We start from the raw sequence: 14,248 nt of genomic DNA on the forward strand, positions 1-14,248 counted from the left end.
AAATTAGAAATCTGGGATATACGACGTGAAGTTACACTAAAAAACGTATTAAAAAAAATGTCATGTAACTTATGGCAGACCAAATTTTACGCGAGCGAAGCCGTGGGTAGTTGTGTAATAATTATAATGTTCCTCATATTTTTATCTATTTATAAGTCTCATCAGAACCTAACGCATATTGAAATATATATTGAGTATTAATTTAATGAATGCTGTGGTCAATTTATGTTTTCCCGTTTCCGTTTTAATAAAAATACGTACATATTAATTAGTGTAATTATCAATTATTTAACAATTTCCGGATCTGAAAGAACGTGTACAACATAAATCTTTCCTTGTAGATATTTCGCACTTTAGGTAGGTATTTAGAAGTGTATCACCACTATGTAGTATAAAAAAAGCCTTCTCTGTCTGTCGGTATGTATACTTAAGCCTTTAAAATTACGCAACGGATTTAGATATAAAATAACATCTGTTAAACTACTCAGAATTTAACAATTACGTAGCCGCAGACAAATGCTAGTTAATTTAATTTATATTAGTATAAATAATGAAACGTCATATGTTCCAAAGACAATAGTTGTTACAGAGTTATTCTCGAGCATAAGACTGTCCAAGAAATAAAACAACAGGAATCGCAATAAAACCGTTTAATCAATACAAAATGAACTCAGAAGAGTCCCTCGATCTCGCCGGTGGCGGTGTTGAGGTCGATATCGTAGATGCTGGGGCGGGTGGGCAAGCCGGGCATCTTGCTGATCTCGCCCACCATGGGTACCACGAAGCCCGCGCCCACAGATACGAACACGTCCGACACGCGCAGGGCGAAGCCCGAGGGTGCGCCCTTCACGCTCGGGTCGCCGGTCAGCGAGTTCGACGTCTTGCACATGCAGATTGGGAACTTGTCGTAGCCCTGTGTTTGGGTATTGATGAATATTGAGTAAGTATCTTACTATGTTGATTATAATGAAAGATATTATAATCTGTCGCCCAATAACACATTACTACGCAGACATGATAAATTAAAAAGTTTTAAAAATAAGGTGTTAAATTTTGAGTTACTTTGATACACTCTATTTTTTGCAATGCTGACAGTATAAATGTTAAGTATATTAAGAATGTTGTGGACGCCTATAATTAGTACATGTACCAGACCTGCTGTTTTTGTAATGTTTATGTATTAATGTTCTGTATATGTACTGTTGGTATCCCAATAAATAAATAGGACATACATATTGTGTTGATTCCGTGAGTAAACCGTTAGATTATAATCTCAGTAGCGATATTGTAATCGCCAAATTGTGACCGTAATATTTACTAGCAACGCGTCATTTATCGTTAGACTGTAATACGATTACATCGCAGTTGTATATTATGCCGAGAATTAATTTTTCCCAAAATTTTGTCTGATTGTGTGTGGAAATGAGAAATAGGGGGTATTTCTATGTAGTTTAAATAATCAGAACCCAATCTAACCCATCATTAATGTAATATAATGCATCCATTTCATATTCACGATTTCACATCGATAAATGATAAATAATTTACAAATTAATAATGCATTCAATTGTAAGCCACATATTACGGATCACAATTTGTAATCTAACGTTGCTATATCATTGTTAAAATAAATTATGCAGGCTAGATAGCAAAACACAAGAGACTATTTTGACATTGACACACAACCGCAATGGAATTGTATAGATAATAAATATTGATAATAAGTGTATTTATATTCATTGGATTTCACACCTTATTTCGTGCTAATAACGTTCTCAGTCTATTGTATCGTTGATATCTGCCTAATACACCCGTAGGCAGAGTTTTACTTTGGACACTTTTCACACATGACGAGTCTAGTGATTGTTTATTGTACGTCAAAGTAACTCTTATCACAAATTAATTTAAAAACTAATATAAAATTAGAAAATGCTATAAAAAATATTGTTCGTTGATGTTGCAATAATAATTTTGATATGCGTCTTTAATAGAGACAAGTAAGTATAAGAATAAATCTCACGAAATAAAAATCGTTATGAAACAACACACGAACCTTATCAGCAAAACGCTTGATCTTCTCCAGCACATCATCAGTGTATTCGATCTTGCCGGCCCCATACATCTCGAAGGCGATCTTCTGAATCTTGTCCTGGATGGACATGCTCAGTGGGTAGAGGTAGTTGAAGCTGGATGGTGCGTCACAGGCCGCGATGACGGCATCAGCAAGGTCGATGGCTCCAGCGCCACCCTGCGCCCAGTGGTCGCAGATCACGGCGCGGAAAGCGCCGTTCTGGACGGCGAACTCTTTTACCATATTCAGTTCGGCTGCTGTGTCGTTGCTATAATTGTTTTAATGGAGTTAGAATCTTCAACATCTTGTAGAGGTCTCATAATTACTCTGTGTGTAGCGTGAGTGTTAATAGTCAAAATATACTATGCAAACATTACCCATGTTTGTTTATCGCCACGACAACTTTAAAATGTTTTGATATAATGCTTAAAGGTATTAAATTAGTAGAAGTGTCATTATTATTGTATTTATAGTGTGCTAATAGTAAAAAGAAAGGAAATATGATTATTCGTAATTATTAGTATAATTCGTAAACCTTACCCATGTTTGTTTATCGCCACTACAACCGGTACGCCAAATTTGTTGCCGTTGCTAATGTGCTTGCCCAGGTTACACAAACCTTTGCTCAAGAGATCTAGGTTTTCCTGGTAGAAAAGATTCACGTTTATAACTCCAGTATAAAATATTAAAGACTGATTAAGAATTGCAGAGATTAATCACTAACTATCACAATTTAGTTTTAAGTTTAGGTTAAAAGATTATCAAAATATTTTGTGTTTTAGGGTACACGTAAGCATAAACAGCGTGTAACCGATATATTTAACGAATCTCTTACGAACATCTCAACTCATACAGCATGTAGTATAAATATGAAGTGTTTTTAGTGTACACCTCAACGTATGTAGCAGAAATAGTTTTTGACTATGGTGTACACCTCTACGTATATACCGTGTAGCAGAAACATTTTCCTTAGTGTAAACCTCAACGTATTTAGCAGAGAAATAGTGTCTATTGTGTACAATTCAACGTATATAGCGTGTAGCCGAAACATTGTCTTTAGTGTAAACCTCAACGTATGTAGCAGAGAAATAGTGTCTATTGCGTACACTTCAACGTATATAGCTTGTAGTCGAAACATTCTCTTTAGTGTATCTAGCAGAAACAGTTATTGTTTAGTGCGTGTATATAGCGTGCGGCGGACGCGCGAGGGCGGAGCCCCACCTCCACATAGACGGCGTGCAGCGGCAGGCCGGGGCTGACGGTGGGCCCGCCGCCGTGCATCTTGAGCGCGCGCACCGTGCACACCAGCACCGCGCACTGCGCCGCCGCGCCCCACGCGCGGCACTTTATGTCGAAGAACTTCTCCATGCCTGTGCGCGAGCAGACATTGTTGGTGCAATTCAAGATTCAACTAAGATACATAGGTTGGTGGATGAAATGCTCGAAATTTAAAACAGAAACGCTGCATGTAATGAATTCGTTTAAAAATACTGCACTTGATATTATATCTTGCACATTGTGCGAAGGAAACGTTCATAAGTAAACTGTGGGGAGAGCTGTGTCTTTAATGTCAGAGAGTAAAAACACACATCCATTTATTAAAACTAATCAAAGAATAAAGAGAACATTTATTTTAACACACACAGAAATACACACAACAGAACAATAAAATAATAACAATAATAATAGCTAGTCAAAACTATAATGTCTGGCTGCGTTTGCCAAAAAAGGGATGCCACTCAGGAAACCTGAAGCATAACGGCTCAGCTCTGATTTTCCTTTCATTTTTTTACCTATGATGATAAAATTAAGCCTCACCAATATCCGATCCGAAGCCAGCCTCGGTAGCCACGTAGCCGTTCTCCTTGACCAGCTTCATGGCGATCTTGTCGGCCAGGATGGAGGAGCAGCCGTGCGCGATGTTGGCGAAGGGCCCCGCGTGCACCAGCACGGGCGTGCCCTCCAGCGACTGCATCAGCGTCGGCTCGAACGCATCCTTCAGCAGCACCATGAGGGCGCCGGTCACACCCTGTAATGTGAGAAAGTATTGTAATACATAGCACTATGGTACTTTCTGGTGTAAGTTGGGTTATTTTGTATCTGAAATCGTTGACTTAAAAGGATTTCGGAATTTTTTGCGAGCAATTAATTTTTGAAAATATAATGTCTATACTACCATAGACCAACACCTTAATTGTACGACAACAGTGATGTGCTTGTACTCCTTTGTCTAATACAAGCAAGAATGAAAAATACTGCTTTAAACTTACAAGATCATCCGCTGTAACGGGGTTTCCGCGTTTATCCAGAGCCACGACCATATTGGAGAGTCTCTCCTTAATATCTTCTACATCTTTGCCGATGGCCAACACCGCCATGATTTCTGATGCGACGGAAATGTCAAAACTGGTCTCGCGGGTGAATCCCTTCTCGGTTGGGGACTGACCAATTGTCACTTTGCGCAGATATCTGTCGTTCAAGTCCACAACTGGAAGAAGATTTAATATTGTGAGTCCATTAAATTCCAACAAAAAAGTGCATTAAATTTGCATTCAACAAATTATATAATAATTACAATTAAAACTAATGCTGCTAGGTATCATATTATATAAGTAATCGGGACTGAAGCTGTTAGGGTAATTTTACCTCGGACAATTTTTGAAATCTAGAGAATTGGAAAGTTTTAATGTTACATGGGATTGTGACATAAATCTATACAAGTAAAGTATTAGAAGTGGCTTAAAATTAATTTATTATTTTATATTAAATATATACATATTAAGCTCAACACATTCGAACACATACCTCTATTCCACATGATCTTGGAAGTATCAATGTCAAGTCTTGCAAACTTGGTCCTCTCTTCAGGAGTCAAAGCGTCAGGGTCAGTCTTGTCAATGCCGAGTTTTTTCAACCTCCTCAACTGTATGGGCGAGAATTTCCTCACGCCCTTGATCTTTGGTACCAGACGGTCGTATAAGGGACCATCCTTTTGGGTCAATTCATGGAAAATCCTAGCGTCCATCTGAGCGGCTAGGAGGTTGTTAGCTGCTGTCACGGCGTGGATGTCACCAGTTAAGTGCAGGTTGAAATCTTCCATGGGTATGACCTTAGAAGGAAATGAGCAAGAATGTAAGTCATAGCGTCATCGACGACTACATATTTATTTTAAGCCGACTTCAAGAAAAAGGGGAGGCCATCAATTCGACTGTATTTGTTGTGTTATAGATAAAATTTTAAACGGTAATCCATTAAACATGTCATTAAGTTAAGTAGTTTATAAATAACATCTCAAGCTAATAAGCCTAAATGTTAAAAAAGAGTTTTATGTATCAATTTCCGTATTATTCTGATACACTCGTAGTTTACCTAGAAAAACAAATATCAAAATTCTTAGGAACAACACCGACATTTCCGTTCGCTGAATACTTCACGTTCCTTCCTTTACATAAAATATCACAAATTATTCATTACATTCCAGTCTAGTATCACCTCCACGCCGGATTGTCACGCACCTGCGAGTACCCCCCTCCCGCGGCGCCGCCCTTGACCCCGAACGTGGGTCCCTGGCTCGGCTGGCGCATGCAGGCGAACGAGTTGCGGCCGCGGTGCGCAGTCAGCGCCTGCACCAGCCCCAGCAGGGTGGTGCTCTTGCCCTCGCCCAAGGGGGTGGGGGTTATCCTGGAAGATGGAAAGGTTGCCAAGTGTGTACAAGTTTCAAGTTGCTGTATTTAATTTTATCTCTGTTTTATATTTTTGTAAGTGTGTAATAAATAATAAATAAATAAGATCGAATGCATCGTTGATTGTGCAGTGTAAATACATTTAGAGTGACAGTGCAGTAATACATGCTTATCTTAAAATGGTTGCTGCTGGGCTGACGGAGACTTTTTGCCACTTACAGTTTTACATTTTGTTTTATATGTATAAGATATGTTACTTTTTTAAATGGTTGCTGATAAAAGTATTTCTATTTCTGTTTCTATTGTAAATCGACTATTATGTATGTCCTGTGTTTGTTTTGTATGTGGTAAAATAACGTTAGGGTGATACGCAAAGTTGACCATGAAAAAATTGATATTATTAAAAATTATTACATAGTACATATGAATTTCGAATGCAATTAGTGGGGTTAAGTAATAGGAAATCCATATTTCCTATAAAGTATATAAATTTTATAAAACTTCACAACAAACTACCTTATTATTAAAATTAACAACAAAATTCCAAATGCTTAATTCATTCCGCAATGACTTATTAGTGTGGATGCTTATTAAAAAACTCTTCAATAATCAATTATTGCAGTTTGCAAAAATAAAATTAACCATGAAAACCATTTGTAAATAGTTAACTTACCCGGCCACAACGATATATTTCCCCCCGCGTTGATCTTTAAGCCGATCAAGGACAGAAAGAGATATCTTGGCTTTGGTGTGTCCATACTGAGAGATTTCACTCGGAAATAGACCCAGCTCTTCGGCCAACTTGCTGATATCTTTTGGCTTTTGAGAGCGTGCGATCACAATGTCACTGTTGGAAATAAAGTCAACATAACATCAGTATAGAAAGAAACATATGTTCAACAAGATTGAATGAAAGACTACGGCCAACGAGTTGGATTTAAAAGAAAGAATACTTTATAATACAACGAATAATATAGTTTTAAGTACGCACGCACTCCTCGGTATACAAACTATCACTTCCTACGAGAATTCTTCAAATTCATTTTAATTACTCATCATATTTATCAATATTGTATGTTAAAAAACAATTATTCTTCTCGTTATGTCCAATAATTATTGGTCATATCATCTATCTTTTAATATTTGCTCCACGCGTTCTAAACCGCCAATTCAAGAGAACCAAGAGCCTTATATTGCCAACCCAATCTATCAAAAACATGCAGTGGAAAAGAAGCACTTTGATCCGTCACACACCTAGGCGGCGGGGAGACGCGATTCAGGCGCAACACCTTGAGCGGCCAGGTGGGCGCGACGAGCCGGTCGAGCTGGCGCTGCGCCGCCACCACCGTGTTGCGCATGAGCATCGCCACCGTCATCGGGCCCACGCCGCCCGGCACCGGCGTCACGTGCGACGCCACTTGCGCCGCCTCCGAGTGCGACACGTCGCCCACCAGCCGCTGACCGCTGCTCTTTGTCGAGTCTGGCTCATGCAACACATTTATGTGGATCTTTATTTGTTATTCTCATATTGCTTTTGAAGAATTATCTCACTGTAATGATGCTGATGACAGCAGACATTTTATTTTGTGTGCTGGTGCTTTATGATAGACATTTGTGTGTTTGTGTCTGCGTAGAACACGAAATAGGACAGCTATTTTATAGTATTTTATAATATTTTGATTTAAATCATAGCGTGAAATGAGTATCGAGATATCAATGCACCCTTTGGTTACTTACGTCTATTTAAAAAATATCTCAATGTCTATCAAACCACCATTTATATTAACTTATGAAATTTATTACTTTTAGAGTTTTAAGAAGATTTGGCAACAAAATAAAACTTCACGAAAAAATACGCATTATTGCACTGGTCGCGATAACAATCAAATTCCAATTTCAATTACGTTTATTATTTGAATACAGCAGCGTATAAAACCTCTTTTACTATTCAACGTTTTACTTGAACAGTGCAAATGAAACTGTAGTTATATCACATCGTACTAACTGTACTGTATTATTTTGAAAACATTCATCAAAGGGGAAGTGAATATAACCAACACTTGCATACAAATGCATAATATGTTACAGACAAGATTTTTAATTACTTTTTAGTAATCCTTGTGTTTTAGAGCTTTTGTTTTTTTTTCTTTTCTGTTATAATCTATGGTCGTGTCGTATGTGTGTCGTGTCGTATGTGTTAAAAAATGAATTAAAAATACGTTTGTATTAAACATACAGATTAAAAATATGAGCGAGTTGTTTGACTTCAATCTTTTCTACACATAAAAAAAAAACAAAGTTTGGACGTATATTTAGGTCCAAATTTTGACTTATTTCCTATTTCATTTTACTTCCACCGAAAAAAAAAACCTTGCCAATAATAGATTGAACTAATAAAGTACTTATATCAAACAATTTTCGATGGGACTAGCTGCGCCCCGCGGTTTCACCCGCGTAAGTACGTATCCCGTACGAATATCGGGATGAAAAGGTGCCTATATGTTATTCCAGTTATCCAGCTATCTACCTAAATTTCATTGCAATCGCTTCAGTAGTTTTTATGTGAAAGAGCAACAAACACACACACACATCCTTACAAACTTTCGCATTTATAATATTAGTAGGATAGTAGGATATATATCACCTGGAATAGGGTTTATTCCACAGTCAATCACAACTGCTCCGGGCTTGATCCAAGAGCCGCGTACTAATTCTGCTTTGCCGATACCCACGACCAAGATGTCTGCGGTCTTTGTCTGCATAACAAGAAATATTAATTAAGTATCAATATGATATTAAATAAGAATAAAGCGAATTATTTGAAAAATCGGGAATTAAGTCAAGTTTAAAAGCAAATGGCACATGTCTTTCTTTTTTTACCCCCTAGTTATTTAATTACTTTTGCATCAATATCATCATCATCAGCCCATATATGTTCCCACTGCTGGGACACAGGCCTCCTATGTGGGTTCAGGCCATAATCCCCCACGCTGGCCAAGTACGGATTGGCAGATGTCACATGTGTCGTCGAACTTTTTAATTCTTGGACATGTCGCTGTCGTTCTTCGCGATGTTTTCCTTCACCGTTTTGAGCAGTGGTGATGTTACACATGCGCTGATAAATTGAAAAATCTATTCATTCCCTGCACGCTCGCCTGGTCTCGAACCCCGACTTGTCGATTTTAAGTCCGAGATCTTCACCACTGAGCCACCATGCATATAAAACTCTTTCTATTCAACGTATATTTTCAAACCATAAAGCGAGCGAGCGCAGCACATTTTACATATGAAACGTTAACGAAAAATTAGGACTGCCTGCACCTCTGTCCGTCAAGAAAATCAATGACAAAAAGTATAACCATAACTTTACTAGATCACATACACTACAAACAAAACCGATCAAAAATAAAACACGCCCACTTACAATCTCACTCAAATTGGCCGTCTTCGAGTGGCACACGGTGACCGTAGCGTTCTCCCACTTGAGGAGCTCTGCGACGGGCGTGCCCACGATCCTGCTCCGCCCCAACACCACCGCCCGCTTGCCCGCTATAGACACTCCGGTGCGTTTGATCAGCTCGATACACCCCGCCGGGGTGCAGGGGACGAACCCGGAGAGATCGCCTAGGGCTACGCGACCCTCGTTTTGGGTGTTTAAACTGGAATTACGTGCTCAATGAGAAGTATCGATGGATAAGAGGTATGGAGAACCATATTGAAAAGTAATAATAAATGAATAAATTAGTGTGTTCTATGTGGAAAACGAAAAGTTAGGTTCAATTGTTAAAAAAGACGCATATTGTTATTTTAAAATAAACCTCGGAATTTTCTTTAAGTTGAATATATTTGTAATATAATATTGTAGCGATTACGTTTTCATAAAAACAGTATCCAGTTTTGTTTGTATTCAAAATCAGTCGCCTCATGGCTCATACTCTGTATAAAAGATCTTTCAATTTCAATAAGTATATGACTTATCACAATAACTAATAAATAACCAATACCTAGTCAAACATTTTAAACATCATTAAAACACACAACAAACAGATTATTAAAAAAAAAATAAAGTAACATACCCGTCGACATCCTTATGCGGTGAAACAGCATCAGTGACCAGATGGCTGTCAATTGGGTGGATCGAGTCGAGAGGCATCTGCACGATGATACCGTGAACTTCGGGAGATTCGTTGAGCTCATTCAACTTGGCCAGGAGCTGCGGACAAGTGTGTACAGACTAGTTGTATAACCTAGGTAAACCATTATCGAATTAATTGTAAACCAAGCACTTATCAAGGGAAACAATAATAATTCTATTTTTACCGTTAATTTAATGTTAGGAGCTAAACATTTTTCCATTCAAAGCATCATGAGCCTATTTTTCAATAGAAGAGAAGTTTTTATTAAAAGCTTGCTAAAATAAATTTTATTCGTACGTAATAAAGTTTATTATATGTATTATCGTTTTTCAAATTTGTATAACGGTTGATAAGTTTTTAAATAAGTCGATTGAGTTTTCCGTCTCAATAACACATAAGGGGCTTAAGTAATTCTAAAAATATGTTATTGTCAGTATAATATTATCTACACATTCATATAAAAGACTAATTAAACTGATATGAATATATCAATTAGCAATAAAACTAAATAATAAAATTTGTTTACTATTGGTTTATGGAGCCATTATGGACATTTATTACATCATAGTCGTATTGGTAAACAATTAGATTTGCGTCAACTTCTGAGGTCGCCATATCTCAAATTATGTTTATGTTTTAAATCTCACGATGATATGAACTGTATACACGATTTCAAGTTTAATTTAATTACTTTTTTAACAGAAATCAAATTATAACTCTTTGTTAGTCTCACAATCTCTCATATCTATAAAAAGTCCTTGGGTATAAGAAAGCATAAATTTTATTCTGTTTTTATCGAGTTTTATTTAGGAATCAAAGTTTAGTAGGATTGGCTGATTGTAGTGTAATTTATGATTGTCATCATAATTTATACTACTTTTATTATATGGCATATGATTTATTTTGCGAAAAACTCAATTTCTTTATCTCTTATCGATGCTTACACGCAATTATCTTGATCGTGCTCTAATTTCGCACGAGTGCTAATTTCTCAAAGTTACTTTATAAAGGAGTATTTTTTCTTTAGCCAAAGCTCAGGAAAAACTACTAGGCATGACTGCGAGTTAGTTTGCTATTTATTAATAAATTTAAACCGATGTTCCTTAAACCGACAAAATTTCTCAAAGCGTAGCGTATAATTTTAGTTACAATTTTCCTCTTTTTTATTTATAAAATTGATACTAAGTTTAGTTACTCTTTTATATAACTCCCCACATATTACCTCAGCCTCAGTTATATCTCGGGACAGTTTGATATGTTCAGCGTATATGCCAATATTCTCAGCTGCCTTGAGCTTCATTCTGATGTAGACGTTGGAATCCTCGCGCCCGCCCACCTGCACGATGGCCAGGCGCGGCCTAAAGTTGGCCACCTTGCTTCGCATCTCCGATACCTGCTTGCGGAGATCATCTTGGATTGATCTGGAAGATTTGAAAATTTTCGGCCTGAAGTTTATTTCTAAATGTAATAAAAATATGTTTGATAAGTCGAGATAAAGATTTTAAAATATATAACCGTTATTTAAGAATGTTTTGTAAAAATGTGCAAAATTTATAAATTTATTATAAACAAAACTAAACTAGATATTTGCCACTGTCGCCAGTTCACAAAAAATTGCAAATATTAAATCTTATGCAAATTGACTACATTGCAATCAATATTAGAGTAAAAGTGAAAAACATTGTTCGTACGCAGCAACCTCGGTCCCAGATACTTTTTGTGCCACCATCCTGACAAGTGGTCGCGGAGTATGCTAAGCTTCCACTGAGCCAATTTATATCGCGGGAATGACACCAACCCCTGATAACCTTTACGATATTGATACGCCAGATCTTACCGGTTAAATTTTATAATACCATTGTCTCAGGGTCAGGTATGATATAATAAAAACATAATCATGGGACGAATTTATCTAAGCAATAAAATGTATGAGTACGTGATCATAACAGCGAAACATCTAAACTTATATCAACTTACATAATTATATTACAGAGATGCAGTTTGTAAAATTATTATACACACACGATATCTTCCCACAAACGCTAATATTTTGACGAAATGTGGCGCCAAGTATCTAAGTAGTTAAATAATCAATTACCACAGTGGATTTGAATGTCAATCTTTTGCTATATGCGGGTAGTGATGTACCTATCCTAACTACAGCAGGAATATTTAAAATTTTGGCGTGACACTAATATTTTCAATAAAACAGTGAATTTATTCAACTTAACATGAAACACATATTTTATCAAATATAAGTGTGTACTACATGTAAATTAAAATTGACAATAATTAATTATATTTTGAACTTAACGTTCACATTTTGATAAGGAACGTTAGCTAAAAACGTTTTTTTATAGTTATTATGGCGTAAATTTACCTTCTACATGACTCCCATAACGTTCTCACAGGAAACTTTAACCAATTAAAAGCAAACTTCATGTTAGAAATTGATCGGGGTAATGAAATCATTATTTAAGCATATTGTTATTCCTTAAATGCGTCGATCACTTCTTGTTTGTAATTAATTCTATTGACATTAAGTAAACAATTCATTTCAATGAAGAAGTCTCGAAGCTTTTAGTGATAAGAAAGTAAATGTCTTAACGACTCTATAAGATAACAAAACCCGAACTCTTTCAAATAAAATTATTAGTCCCTATTCTATTTATTTCATATTTTCTGTTGTTGTTGATAATAACCTAACATTATTCTAAGGAAAAGAAAAAGTTTTATGATAAACGCTATTCTTAGCGAAACAAAAATATGTCAATAAACATGCACAGGTATATATTTTTAAGAAAAATAATTAAACGGTGATATATTTGTGCACGTTCTTGGAAATATATATAAATCATCAATTGTTTTGAAATAGTTTCTATGTTTACATTAGAATACAATCTTTTTTTATTCCATAAACAGGATACATTCTTAATAATTCATATCATGTATTAGATAATAGTGCAAAACATGAACAAATAGTTTTCGAATATGGTATCTATAAATGTGATCAACTTGTTATTGAGTTATATTGAATGTTAGTTTTATTCATTATTTATGTGAAAATTAAATTCATTGCTGTATGCAAGAGCAACATTTAGTGGAATAAAAAACATCTTTTTTTAACTTGGTTGATTAGAATTATAATTTTGACACGACTAAATATTGAGATTCGGTACTTTAGAATCATTTCTTTTAGATATTATTTTCAATATGAATTATTCAAATATTTAACAATGGTTTGTCTCATTACCCATTCATTTTGAGTGTATAAATATACTCAAACTTGTAAAACGGGATATGCAACACTCGTATGTTAAGTAAACAACTAGCATCTAACTATTATATTAATTTGACGATGTAAATTGCCGGTTCAAAACAAATACTTTACCAGGAATTTAAAACAAACTTTAATCGTACTTAAAAAATAAATTCCTATTCACAATAAAAATTCACAAACTTTATTACTACAATAAAATAAATAATTAAAGAATTTCTGTCGCTAAATATTTGTAATTATAAAAACATTACTTACGACAATACAAGTTCCAAATCTTCGGTCGTTTTCCACATTGTATAGGAAGGCATCGTGTTTACATGTCAATTGGGTTGGATGCCAGCACGCGACTGCCTGACTGACTTCGGTTATAAGCCTCTAATTGGAGTACGTCACACGAGAAACTGGTTTGTTACTTGATCAAATAACAACATATTTTGTTACGCTTTTGTTATAGAAACCGAATATGGGCGCACTGGAGTGATGAGCATGTCCTAGATGTGTACCAACACAATATCTATATCTGTATGTATAACACGTATGAATGTGAACAGGTGTTGAGAATTATAATGAGTTGCTGATTGTTTTTGTCATCATTTTCACTGTTCACGGTAGAAAAATCAGTCAGGCGCGAATCGCACTCGTAACACTAAGGGTTCCGTACAAAAATATATGAGCGACTACAACAAAATATTGGAGCGAGCCAATCGTTGATTAATCTGGATTTTTTTATTTGTAAATAAAATAACAACCCAAATACGTCATCTATGAAAATTTCAACTATTTAATTATCACGCTTCATAGGATGACCCTGATGACTGACAGAGAGACAGATGAAGTCTTAGTAAAAGAGCCCCTTTTACCAAAGGGTAAAATGGGACGCTACGGAACCCGAATGTTTCTTGTATATATTTATGGTTGTGTCCATTAAGCCAGATTGAATTGTTAATTAGATACCAATCGTTTAAACTTTATTAAAAATAATTAAAAATTGTGTTGTTGTAATGTAATGGGCAATGAGGTGTAGTGTGATCCAACAAGTTTTTTCTTTTTTTTTAAGTTTTATTTTTGGTCAAAAAGT

General features: G+C 35.9%; 1 protein-coding gene across 1 annotated transcript; it reads right to left on the minus strand.

The window, feature by feature from the left end:
* Nucleotides 1–635: 635 nt before the first annotated feature.
* LOC119828841 (C-1-tetrahydrofolate synthase, cytoplasmic) lies at nucleotides 636–13,635 on the minus strand. Its single transcript, XM_038351126.1, has 15 exons — nucleotides 13,426–13,635; nucleotides 11,113–11,311; nucleotides 9,831–9,967; nucleotides 9,179–9,413; nucleotides 8,399–8,510; nucleotides 7,009–7,234; nucleotides 6,428–6,601; nucleotides 5,587–5,752; nucleotides 4,877–5,180; nucleotides 4,342–4,559; nucleotides 3,890–4,100; nucleotides 3,293–3,441; nucleotides 2,612–2,715; nucleotides 2,054–2,339; nucleotides 636–913 (listed from the first exon to the last, which is right to left on the minus strand). Exons 1-15 carry the CDS (start codon nucleotides 13,476–13,478, stop codon nucleotides 671–673), a joined length of 2,817 nt encoding a protein of 938 aa, XP_038207054.1. The 5' UTR covers nucleotides 13,479–13,635; the 3' UTR covers nucleotides 636–670.
* Between the last annotated feature and the right edge of the window lie 613 nt (nucleotides 13,636–14,248).

This window comes from Zerene cesonia, chromosome 8 (genome assembly GCF_012273895.1).
Source record: "Zerene cesonia ecotype Mississippi chromosome 8, Zerene_cesonia_1.1, whole genome shotgun sequence".
Lineage (NCBI taxonomy): Eukaryota > Metazoa > Arthropoda > Insecta > Lepidoptera > Pieridae > Zerene > Zerene cesonia.